Source organism: Salmo salar, chromosome ssa01, assembly GCF_905237065.1.
Source record: "Salmo salar chromosome ssa01, Ssal_v3.1, whole genome shotgun sequence".
NCBI classification, from domain to species: Eukaryota; Metazoa; Chordata; class Actinopteri; order Salmoniformes; family Salmonidae; genus Salmo; species Salmo salar.
Window position 1 is genome coordinate 155,463,845 of NC_059442.1, and position 12,054 is coordinate 155,475,898.

The 12,054-nt window shown below is 42.5% G+C and overlaps 1 protein-coding gene across 5 annotated transcripts in view; it reads left to right on the top strand.

Moving 5' to 3' along the window:
• Positions 1 to 12,054, top strand: part of LOC106569503 (electrogenic sodium bicarbonate cotransporter 1) — a 109,696-nt gene that overhangs the window by 49,924 nt on the left and 47,718 nt on the right. For 4 of the 5 annotated variants that reach the window (XM_014140925.2, XM_014140935.2, XM_014140917.2 and 1 more), the window contains 7 exons: positions 3,553 to 3,713; positions 3,921 to 4,103; positions 6,489 to 6,629; positions 8,996 to 9,072; positions 10,672 to 10,829; positions 11,026 to 11,113; positions 11,755 to 11,909. In XM_014140925.2, coding sequence (XP_013996400.1) covers positions 3,553 to 3,713; positions 3,921 to 4,103; positions 6,489 to 6,629; positions 8,996 to 9,072; positions 10,672 to 10,829; positions 11,026 to 11,113; positions 11,755 to 11,909 — 963 coding nt within the window. The remainder of the gene's footprint in view (positions 1 to 3,552; positions 3,714 to 3,920; positions 4,104 to 6,488; positions 6,630 to 8,995; positions 9,073 to 10,671; positions 10,830 to 11,025; positions 11,114 to 11,754; positions 11,910 to 12,054) is intronic. The other variant, XM_014140945.2, reaches the window with a different exon arrangement.

The window sequence follows — 12,054 nt, forward strand, 5'->3', positions numbered from 1 at the left end:
GACCAAACGACTACCAATGCAGCTGGCGTTTCTGGGAAATCGTGTTCAAATCCAAAAGCACCAGTACACACACACACAGTTCAGCTTGAAATGTTTCCCGTTTCAGTGCTCTGCTATAGTCCAGGCAACGGCTCACGTATGGAGTAAGGCAGCAGCGTGTGTGTGTATACATGTATTCTTGAGTAGGGGGGATTGTGTGTGTGTGCGTGTAACAGTGTAGGTTCCGTCCCTCTCTTCGCCCCAACCCGGGCTCGAACCAATTATAACCAGGGTTACCCATCGCGCCACAAAAGCCGCGGCCCTTGCAACGCAAGGGGAAACCCTACTTCAAGTCTCAGAGTGAGTGACGTCACTAATTGAAACGCTATTACCGCGCACCACCGCTAACTAACTAGCCATTTCACATCGGTTACATGCGCATGCATGTGTACATGTACTGTGTGTGTGTGTGTGTGTGTGTGTGTGTGTGTGTACATTAGTGTTTCACAAACTAGGGGTCGCGACCCAATGTGGGGGTCACCTGATTTTAAAATGGGTTTGCGAGAGAAACTCTTTTTAAACATTTTATCGAGATAGATGCAGTTGAAATAAACAGCGGTTTGTGTTTTATTCCTACAAACGTGGCTATCTTTTCTACAGATTAGGCTACAAAATATTATGACCCAATCACGGAGGTATAGAACAGAGTGGAAAGGCCAGACACTAAATCGGACTGGGGGAAAAAGAGGTTCATACTCAATTATTGCCTGATGATATTCTGAACTTATACCTTTCTGATGCATGCATTTCAGTCCCTTCAAACCATACTTCCTTCAGACTGAATTACTGTCAAAAGTACTGTCAGTTTGTCAGCATAGGGGAGTAGTGTGTCCTCTGGTGAACTACTAGCTCACTCCTATCTGGAGGAAACACCTCTCTGTTCCCTCCCTGAACCCAGAACACAACCTTAACCTCAGAACCCAGGACATAACCTCAGAACCCAGAACACAACCTTAACCTCAGAACCCAGGACATAACCTTAACCTCAGAACCCAGGACATAACCTTAACCTCAGAACCCAGGACATACAGTGGGGGGGAAAAGTATTTGATCCCCTGCTGATTTTGTACGTTTGCCCACTTACAAAGAAATGATCAGTCTATCATTTTAATGGTAGGTTTATTTGAACAGTGAGAGACAGAATAACAACAAAAAAATCCAGAAAACCGCATGTCAAAAATGTTATAAAATGATTTGCATTTTAATGAGGGAAATAAGCATTTGACCCCCTCTCAATCAGAAAGATTTCTGGCTCCCAGGTGTCTTTTATACAGGTAACGAACTGAGATTAGGAGCACACTCTTAAAGGGAGTGCTCCTAACCGCAGCTTGTTACCTGTAAAAAAGACATGTCCACAGAAGCAATCAATCAATCAGATTCCAAGCTCTCCACCATGGCCAAGACCAAAGAGCTCTCCAAGGATGTCAGGGACAAGATTGTAGACCTACACAAGGCTGGAATGGGCTACAAGACCATCGCCAAGCAGCTTGGTGAGAAGGTGACAACAGTTGGTGGGATTATTCGCAAATGGAAGAAACACAAAAGAACTGTCAATATCCCTCAGCCTGGGGCTCCATGCAAGATCTCACCTCGTGGGGTTGCAATGATCATGAGAACGGTGAGGAATCAGCCCAGAACTACACAGGAGGATCTTGTCAATAATCTCAAGGCAGCTGGGACCATAGTCACCAAGAAAACAATTGGTAACACACTACGCCGTGAAGGACTGAAATCCTGCAGCGCCCGCAAAGTCCCCCTGCTTAAGAATACATATACATGCCCGTCTGAAGTTTGCCAATGAACATCTGAATGATTCAGAGGACAACTGGTGAAAGTGTTGTGGTCAGATGAGACCAAAATGGAGCTCTTTGGCATCAACTCAACTCACTGTGTTTGGAGGAGGAGGAATGCTACCTATGACCCCAAGAACACCATCTCCACCATCAAACATGGAGGTGGAAACATTATGCTTGGAATCTGATTGATTGATTGCTTCTGTGGACATGTCTTTTTTACAGGTAACAAGCTGCGGTTAGGAGCACTCCCTTTAAGAGTGTGCTCCTAATCTCAGTTCGTTACCTGTATAAAAGACACCTGGGAGCCAGAAATCTTTCTGATTGAGAGGGGGTCAAATACTTATTTCCCTCATTAAAATGCAAATCAATTTATAACATTTTTGACATGCGTTTTTCTGGATATTTTTGTTGTTATTCTGTCTCTCACTGTTCAAATAAACCTACCATTAAAATTATAGACTGATCCTTTCTTCATCAGTGGGCAAACGTACAAAATCAGCAGGGGATCAAATACTTTTTTCCCCCACTGTATCAGCGGCAGGTAGCATAGTGGTTAGAGCGTTGGACTAGTAACCGAGAGTTTGCAAGATCGAATCCCTGAACCGACAAGGTAAAAATCTGTCGTTCTGCCCCTGAACAGGCAGTTAACCCACTGTTCCTAGGCCGTCATGAAAATAATAATTTGTTTTTAACTGACTTGCCTAGTTAAATAAAGGTAAAATAAAATAAATAAATATCCTTAACCTCAGAACCCAGAAAACAACCTCGAACCTCAGAACCCAGAACACAACCTCCATTACCTCCCATGTGATGTCTTCCAGGACAGGTTGTTTTCTGACTGTCTCTGAGGCCTTTCTGTCCCCCCCCCCGTTCTGTACATGTAGTATATAAAGTATTTTGTTAACACTTTATTTTAAGGGTCTGTAATAAACCATTTATAAGGTGTTTAAATTGTGTGTTCACCATTTATTAATCATTACTCCCGCATGAATAAACCATTTACTAATCATTAGTAAAATATTTTTGCAGTCCCTAATGTAAAGTGAGTGCTATTTATGCTTTATAAACACTTTATATTAATGTTTGAGTGACCACTGTAATTTCTCCAAAAAGATGGGCATTCCATTGGTAGACGTTCCTGCAGTACCTGATAAAAGAGTAAGAACACAGAACAGGATGTTTAAGGAAATATATACAGTATACATGTCTGAATAACTAACTTACTAATGTTTACAAATGTGGGAGTAATGATTACTAAATGGTGAGCAAACAGATTGTAAATGCCTTATAAATGATTTACTCAGGACCCTTAAAGTAGTCTTACCAGTATTTTTATTGCGTCATCCCGCATCCGCTGCTATTTTCCATGACCTGTGATGAACCAATAACATAGAGCGGTTGTTTTGTAAAGAAAATAAAACTCTCCTTGTCTCCTTTTGTCTGCGGCCCGTATTTGGCAGTGAAAGTATATGAAAGGCTTTGTCTACAGACCTTTATTGTGAGGTAACCTACTGTACCTTGCAGGACCTGCTGTGCACATGCATCTTTGTAATGATGAGTATTATTTCCTCTCCTTCTGTATCTCTCTCGTTCTTGGTCTCTCTCTCTCTCTCTCACGCGCACACACACACACACACACACACACACACACACACACACACACACACACACCCCTCATGCTTTCACTCTGTCTCAATCTATTCCTCTCTCGCTCAAGGTGGATCAAGTTTGAGGAGAAGGTGGAGAAGGGAGGAGAGCGTTGGAGTAAGCCCCATGTGGCCACCTTGTCCCTTCACAGTCTGTTTGAGCTGAAGACCTGCATCGAGAAGGGCACCATCCTGCTGGACCTGGAGGCCTCCACTCTACCACAGGTGGTTGGTAAGACAAGTACACTTCCCATAAGCCTCAGTATCTCACTGCACCAGGATATGCAAAAACATCACTGTTTGACTGTAGCACTTTTAGAATTGGAACGTTCCAAAACTGTGCACTTTGAAACCAAGTGTCCTCAGTATTGACATTCTCTCCATCCCCTTTTGTCTCTCTGTTATCCTCCCCCCTGCCTGTTTCCACACCCTCTATCAGAGTTGATCACTGACAGCCAGATCGAGATCGGTCAGCTAAAGCCTGAGCTAAAGGATCAGGTCATGTACACGTTGCTACGGAAACATCGTCACCAGACCAAGAAGTCCAACCTGCGCTCACTTGCTGACATCGGCAAGACCGTGTCCAGTGCAAGTAGGCTGTTTTCCAACCAAGACCAGAACGGTAATGTAGATGCCAGTTTGGTGCAGCCTTTTTTATTATTATTTTTTCCCTCCTACTTCCTATCTTATCCCAATCAATTCTACCAATCACATCTTTTTTCCTCTGGGGGTCATCAATACTATAGGATAAGGTGTAGTGTATGTTCAACTTTTATATGCCATCATTTGAGTGCAGTAAAGATGTTACAGGTACATACAGTGGGGGGAAAAGTATTTGATCCCTTGCTGATTTTGTACATTTGTCCACTGATAAAGAAAGGATCAGTCTATAATTTTAATGGTAGGTTTATTTGAACAGTGAGAGACAGAATAACAACAAAAATATCCAGAAAAACGCATGTCAAAAATGTTATAAATTGATTTGCATTTTAATGAGGGAAATAAGTATTTGACCCTCTCTCAATCAGAAAGATTTCTGGCTCCCAGGTGTCTTTTATACAGGTAACGAACTGAGATTAGGAGCACACTCTTAAAGGGAGTGCTCCTAACCGCAGCTTGTTACCTGTAAAAAAGACACCTGTCCACAGAAGCAATCAATTAATCAGATTCCAAACTCTCCACCATGGCCAAGACCAAAGAGCTCTCCAAGGATGTCAGGGACAAGATTGTAGACCTACACAAGGCTGGAATGGGCTACAAGACCATCGCCAAGCAGCTTGGTGAGAAGGTGACAACATTTGGTGTGATTATTCGCAAATGGTAGAAACACAAAATAACTGTCAATATCCCTCGGCCTGGGGCTCCATGCAAGATCTCACCTCGTGGGGTTGCAATGATCATGAGAACGGTGAGGAATCAGCCCAGAACTACACGGGAGGATCTTGTCAATGATCTCAAGGCAGCTGGGACCATAGTCACCAAGAAAACAATTGGTAACACACTACGCCGTGAAGGACTGAAATCCTGCAGCGCCCGCAAGGTCCCACTGCTCAAGAATACATATACATGATGCCCATCTGAAGTTTGGCAATGAACATCTGAATGATTCAGAGGACAACTGGTGAAAGTGTTGTGGTCAGAGGAGACCAAAATGGAGCTCTTTGGCATCAACTCAACTCGCCGTGTTTGGAGGAGGAGGAATGCTGCCTATGACCCCAAGAACACCATCTCCACCGTCAAACATGGAGGTGGAAACATTATGCTTTGGGGGTGTTTTTCTGTTAAGGGGACAGGACAACTTCACCGTATCAAAGTGACGATGGACGGGGCCATGTACCGTCAAATCTTGGGTGAGAACATCCTTCTCTCAGCCAGGGCATTGAAAATGGGTCGTGGATGGGTATTCCAGCATGACAATGACCCAAAACACAAGGCCAAGACAACAAAGGAGTGGCTCAAGAAGAAGCACATTAAGGTCCTGGAGTGGCCTAGCCAGTCTCCAGACCTTAATCCCATAGAAAATCTGTGGAGGGAGCTGATGGTTCGAGTTGCCAAACGTCAGCCTCGAAACCTTAATGACTTGGAGAAGATCTGCAATGAGGAGTGGGACAAAATCCCTCCTGAGATGTGTGCAAACCTGGTGGCCTACTACAAGAAACGTCTGACCTCTGTGATTGCCAACAAGTTTTTTTGGCACAAAGTACTAAGTCATGTTTTGCAGAGGGGTCAAATACTTATTTCCCTCATTAAAATGCAAATTATTTTATAACATTTTGACATGCGTTTTTCTGGATTTTTTTGTTGTTATTCTGTCTCTCACTGTTCAAATAAACCTACCATTAAAATTATAGACTGATCATTTCTTTGTAAGTGGGCAAACGTACAAAATCAGCAGGGGATCAAATACTTTTCCCCCCCACTGTATATCTAGGTGGCTATAGTTTTAACTAATAACGTCAATGTGACTGGCAAGATTCTTTTACGCCTGAGTGTTGATGCTTGTTTTTGTTCTTCTTCTAAATACTACTATCTCCAAAGTGTATTCCGACTTGCATATCATTTTACATTTTTACATTTTAGTCATTTAGCAGACGCTCTTATCCAGAGCGACTTACAGTAGTGAATGCATACGTTTCAATTCATTTCATAAAAAAATTTTTGTTACGTATTGGCCCCCTGTGGTCATCGAACCCACAACCCTGGCGTTGCAAACACCATTGCAAACACCATGCTCTACCAACTACATGTGATTTAATTGTTTAGAAGACCATAACTTCTTGGATGCCATTAAATAATAATAATAATAATATGGTACTGCAGTTTGAAGTGTGAGATTGTTCTAGTTTTCTGTCTTCTATCTGTACTCTCACTCTCCTGCACAGATTAACATTCCCTCGTGTTCTCTTCACTTTTTGCCTGCCTGCCTTCCTGCTTTCTTCGTTCCTTCCTTTCTTCCGTCACTCCATCTCTCTTTCTCTCTTTCTGTCTCTCTCTGTCTGCACTAAAGCACGCAGTCTCAATGAGCACCCCCAGCCCTTTCCCCACTTGCACCCCCAGTCCCAACCCCAGTCTGTGCCTTATGCAACCACGCTTGGCCATGAGGAACCGATAAAGGAGATCCAAAGAAGCTCCAGCATGCAATACATCAGTAAGTCAGGTCAGAACACATTTATAACACATTGGATACGTCAGTCAGTAAGTCAGGTCAGAACACATTTATAACACCTGCGATACGCCAGTCATTAAGTCAGGTTAGAATACATTTATAACACATGGGATAACTAGGTAAGTTAGGTTATAATGCATTTATAACATATGGGATAGGTCAGTAAGTCAGGTCAGAACACATTTACAACACATGGGATAACTAGGTAAGTTAGGTTATAATGCATTTATAACATATGGGATAGGTCAGTAAGTCAGGTCAGAACACATTTATAACACATGGGATAACTAGGTAAGTTAGGTTATAATGCATTTATAACATATGGGATAGGTCAGTAAGTCAGGTCAGAACACGTTTATAACACATGGGATAACTAGGTAAGTTAGGTTATAATGCATTTATAACATATGGGATAGGTCAGTAAGTCAGGTCAGAACACAGAACACATTGGATACATCAGTCAGTAAATCAGATCAGAACACATTTATAACACATTGGATACATCAGTCAGTAAATCAGATCAGAATACATTTATACCACATTGGATACGTCAGTAAGTCAGGTCAGAACACATTTATAACACATGCAATACGTCAGTCAGTAAGTCAGGTTAGAATACATATATAACACATGGGATCAAATCAAATTGTATTTGTCACATGCGTCGACTACAGCAGTGAAATGCTTACTTACAAGCCCTTAACCAACAATGCAGTTTTAAGAAAATACCAACAAAAAAAATGTAGATAAGAAAAACAAATAATTAAAGAGCAGCAGTAAATAACAATAGCGGGGCTATATACAGGAGAACCGGTTCAGAGAATAACTAGGTAAGTTAGGTTATAATGCATTTATAACATATGGGATAACTAGGTAAGTTAGGTTATAATGCATTTATAACATATGGGATAGGTCAGTAAATCAGGTCAGAACACATTTATAACACATGGGATAACTTGGTAAGTTAGGTTATAATGCATTTATAACAGGATATGTCAGGTCAACACATTTACAGCACATGGAATAACTTGGTATGTTAGGTTATAATGCATTTATTTATAACACATGGGATAAAAGGTAAGTCAGGTTACATTGCATTTATAACACATGGGATACCTCAGTAAGTCAACTCAGAACACATTTATAATACATGGGATACATTAGTAAGTTAGGTCAGAACACATTTATAACACATGGGAACATTAGTAAGTTAGGTCAGAACACATTTATAACACATGGGATACCTCAGTAAGTCAGGTCAGAACACATTTATAACACATGGGATACATTAGTAAGTTAGGTCAGAACACATTTATAACACATGGGATACCTCAGTAAGTCAGGTTATAACACTTATAGCACATGTGATCCATTTAAGCCAGGCTATAATGCATTATAGCACCCTAGTTTGGGATACTTTTGTACGGTGGGTTATAACACTCATATACAGAGTTTATAACAGGGTATAACACATACCTTGACGATAGTCTGTGCCAAGACAATTTGCGATCCACATTCATATTGTTGATATGAGCATTGATGACCGAAAACAATACTGTCATGGGTATACTCTCATGGGATATCACAATCCACCATTTGTTTAAGTTAACAAAGAAAAGGGCATCATCAAACAGCATCTAAGTCACAGTCCTTCATGCCCAGAGAAACAGCAAACAACCAATTAGCTAATGTAGATGCTACTCGGCTATTGACCAACTTTTTTAGGTAATCACAACTCCAATGCAAAGCCAGCCTTCTCACTGAGTCTGATACTGCTGGCTAAAAGAGGCTAAAGAAAAATATCTATCTCTCCCACCAACCCCACCATGGACTACTAATAAGACACTGTCCGTGCCCCCTCTGCTCTGCCGTGCAAGTGAATGACCAGTTGGCATCAGATCAGTGAAAGACAGGGCACGGCAGTGGGAGATTTCAGGCAGTACATCTGATCCACTGCAGCTGGCATCGGCCCGAAAGCTTAACTGAGTCCTTGCTGCCGTCCACATTTATATTAGGCCTTGTGAAGTTTCTGTTTTTCTTCATTTTCTGTTTCTCTTCCTCTCCTTCTCTGAGACCAGTCTAATCTAACTGGGCCTCTGTCTGTTCTGGGAGTTGCGATCTACCTTTCATCCCAGTGACTTTGTTTGACCCCTGGGTTGTGTTCATTAGGCACCGAAAAGAAGACAACAGACTGAAATGGGGAAAGACTGCCTGGTCCAATAAGAAACACTCATTTCTGTTTCAGAAGGCTTTAAGCATTTTTTTCTTCAGTTTTTTTCCCTAATAAACACGACCCTGGTGAACCCTCTCAGGCCTGGTCTTTGAGCTCTTGACCTCTGATCCCACAGGTAGCCCAGCCACGGCCCATCGGAACCTGACCTCCAACAGCCTCAACGACTTTTCTGACCAACCAGATAGAGACCAGGTGAGGATATAACTGTGTGTGTGTGTGTGTGTGTGTGTGTGTGTGTGTGTGTGTGTGAGAGAGAGAGAGAGATCTAAGCGGGAACTTTAAGAAGCGATTGCTGTTCCCCGGGCACTCTAAATCTTAGCTCCTGCTGTAACAATATGCAGGGTCAAGAAGTCGACACTGTGTGTGTGTGTGTGTGTGTGTGTGTGTGTGTGTGTGTGTGTGTGTGTGTGTGTGTGTGAGAGAGAGAGAGAGAGAGAGATCTAAGCGGGAACTTTAAGAAGCGATTGCTGTTGCCCCGGGCACTCTAAATCTTAGCTCCTGCTGTAACAATATGCAGGGTCAAGAAGTCGACACTGTGTGTGTGTGTGTCTGTGTGTGGGAACCAGAGCACGGCCTCACTCTACTGATAAAGTCTGAGCCTCACACACGACGATAAGAGCCCTGTAGGAGCCCTGACCCTCTCTCTCAAATGTTTGGTAACAATGTCACCACTCCTCCTGAAGCCTGTGGAAACTCCACAGACAAAATAACTAACTCCTGGAATTACACGGACAACAGTAGCTATTCATCAAATTGATCTGGTCTTTGATGAAACACCAAGGCCTTGCTTAGTTAATCATCTCCTTACACCCGAGGTCTCTGGTTGCTTAAGTTTTATGCATTTCACTGTGACTAAGTACTCAGCGTACCACTTGGACCGTAGGTTTAATTTAGCAGTCTATTAAGATTAAGAGATTAAGATTAATATCACTTTATTTGTCAATTGTACAAGTTCCAACTGAAATTTGACTTCTGCTGTATCCCAACCCCTCCCAAGACACACATACATATACAGGTTAGAGCAGGGGTCTGTCACACTGGGCGCCGGGGACTAGTTGTTGTGGGGATTAAGTGCCTAGCTCAAGGGCACATCGGCAGGCAATTACATCTTGGATTTGATACCAGCAACCCTCCAGTTTCCAGCTCACTTCCCATCTGATTTTGTTTCCCGTCAGACCCGGGATTCGAACAGTTGCTGGCTCGCACCTCTAACTACTAGGACCCCTGTCTCCCCCTGACCTAAAGTGAAGGGCCCGTATGCATTCACCTGGCCTGTTCTTTTGTATACAGTTGCACAGAGGTTCATCTTTTTTGTTGCTACCTCATTCTCATTACATATCATTATGTAGACTGGTTCAAGTGTATAACAGCAATGAACAGAAAGGGCTTTATTATGTCTTGTTAATCATTCTGCTTGTGTCATAGTGACTCACAGAGTGGTAAAGACGCTTTAATCTGTTTCTAAAAAGCTACGAACTGCAGTGGTGTTGCCACACAATACAGCATGTAATGCCTATGTGCCTGGGACGGGCTGTACTCAGCTGCCCCATTTCATCCATGCAACTGTGTACAACTTTGGGGCATGTGAAATGTCCATTGTTACGGTACCTTTACTGCTCTTCTCTTACTACTTTGATAAGGACAGTCATTTCAAGCACCGCTTCTTTTGAATGTGTGTCAACGCTCATTGCTTTCCTTCTCTTTTTTCTGTCTCACTCTATATTTGTGCGTGTTCCTCTCTTTCTCTCCCTCTTTCTCTCTGTCCATCTTTGTCCCCCCCACTCTCTCTAGCTGAAGAATAAGTTGATGAAGAAGCTTCCACGTGATGCCGAGGCGTCTAACGTCCTGGTCGGAGGGGTGGACTTCCTGGACACGCCCTTCGTGGCGTTTGTCCGTCTGCAGCAGGCTGCCATGTTGGGAGGTTTGACAGAGGTCCCCGTCCCTACCAGGTACCCTACTGATACCACCACAACCAACTTAGCAAACCCACCAAATATACCACATATCTATCTCATAGATATCTCCTATGTCATAGAGGCTGATTGGTACTATATTTATATAGTTTAACCACTAGTGACCACCAGTTATATTCAATTTGGGCTTTTTATTGAACATTCTTCTGTTTTTCTCTTCATCTACTTTTAGGTTCCTATTTGTGCTGCTGGGGCCCAAAAGCAAAGCCAAGTCCTACCATGAGATCGGACGAGCTATCGCCACCCTCATGTCTGATGAGGTACGTTACCACCGTGTCCAACGTGCTTATACAGTAGCTAGGGAAAGTCTACACACCCCTTGGACAGTTGTCACTACAAGAAAAGTCATGTTTTGCAGAGGGGTCAAATACTTATTTCCCTCATTAAAATGCAAATCAATTTATAACATTTTTGACATGTGTTTTTCTGGATTTTTTTGTTGTTATTCTGTCTCTCACTGTTCAAATAAACCTACCATTAAAATTATAGACTGATCATTTCTTTGTCTGTGGGCAAATGTACAAAATCAGCAGGGGATCAAATACTTTTTTCCCTCACTGTATAATGGCATATGGCTTATATAGATGGTGATTACAAACACACCATCTGGAAGTGATTATGATTCGGGATAATTATAATGATTGGGATCCAATTACTCACAATATCAGGAAGAGACAAGTGTGAAAAATGATTGGTTGTTGGCTGGTGTTGATGTTAACATGGTTTCTGATTGGTTGTGTTGTAGTATGGTGTTCCATGACAAGGACAGACAGGACCTGCGGTGGGTTTGATTGGTTATGTGGGGAAGTGACATAGCTGTTGTTAATGTTAACATTGTTTATGATTGGTTGTGTGCTGGTGTTGATGTTACCTTGGTTTCTGATTGGTTGTGTGGGGTCAGGTGTTCCATGACATTGCCTACAAGGCCAAGGATAGACAGGACCTGCTGGCAGGCATTGAGGAGTTCCTAGATGAGGTTATCGTCCTACCTCCTGGGGAGTGGGACCCTGACATCAGGATAGAACCCCCCAAATCCCTGCCCTCCTCAGATAAGAGGTACAGCTCTGCCACTGACACCTCTAGTCCTAGTACAGTTGTATAATTCTGTAAATTGTCCTAGTTCCAGAAAATTAATTAAATTGTGCATGTTTTCTTGGACAGTTTTGAAAATTATGTCAATATTGGGTGCTCGTGATGAACC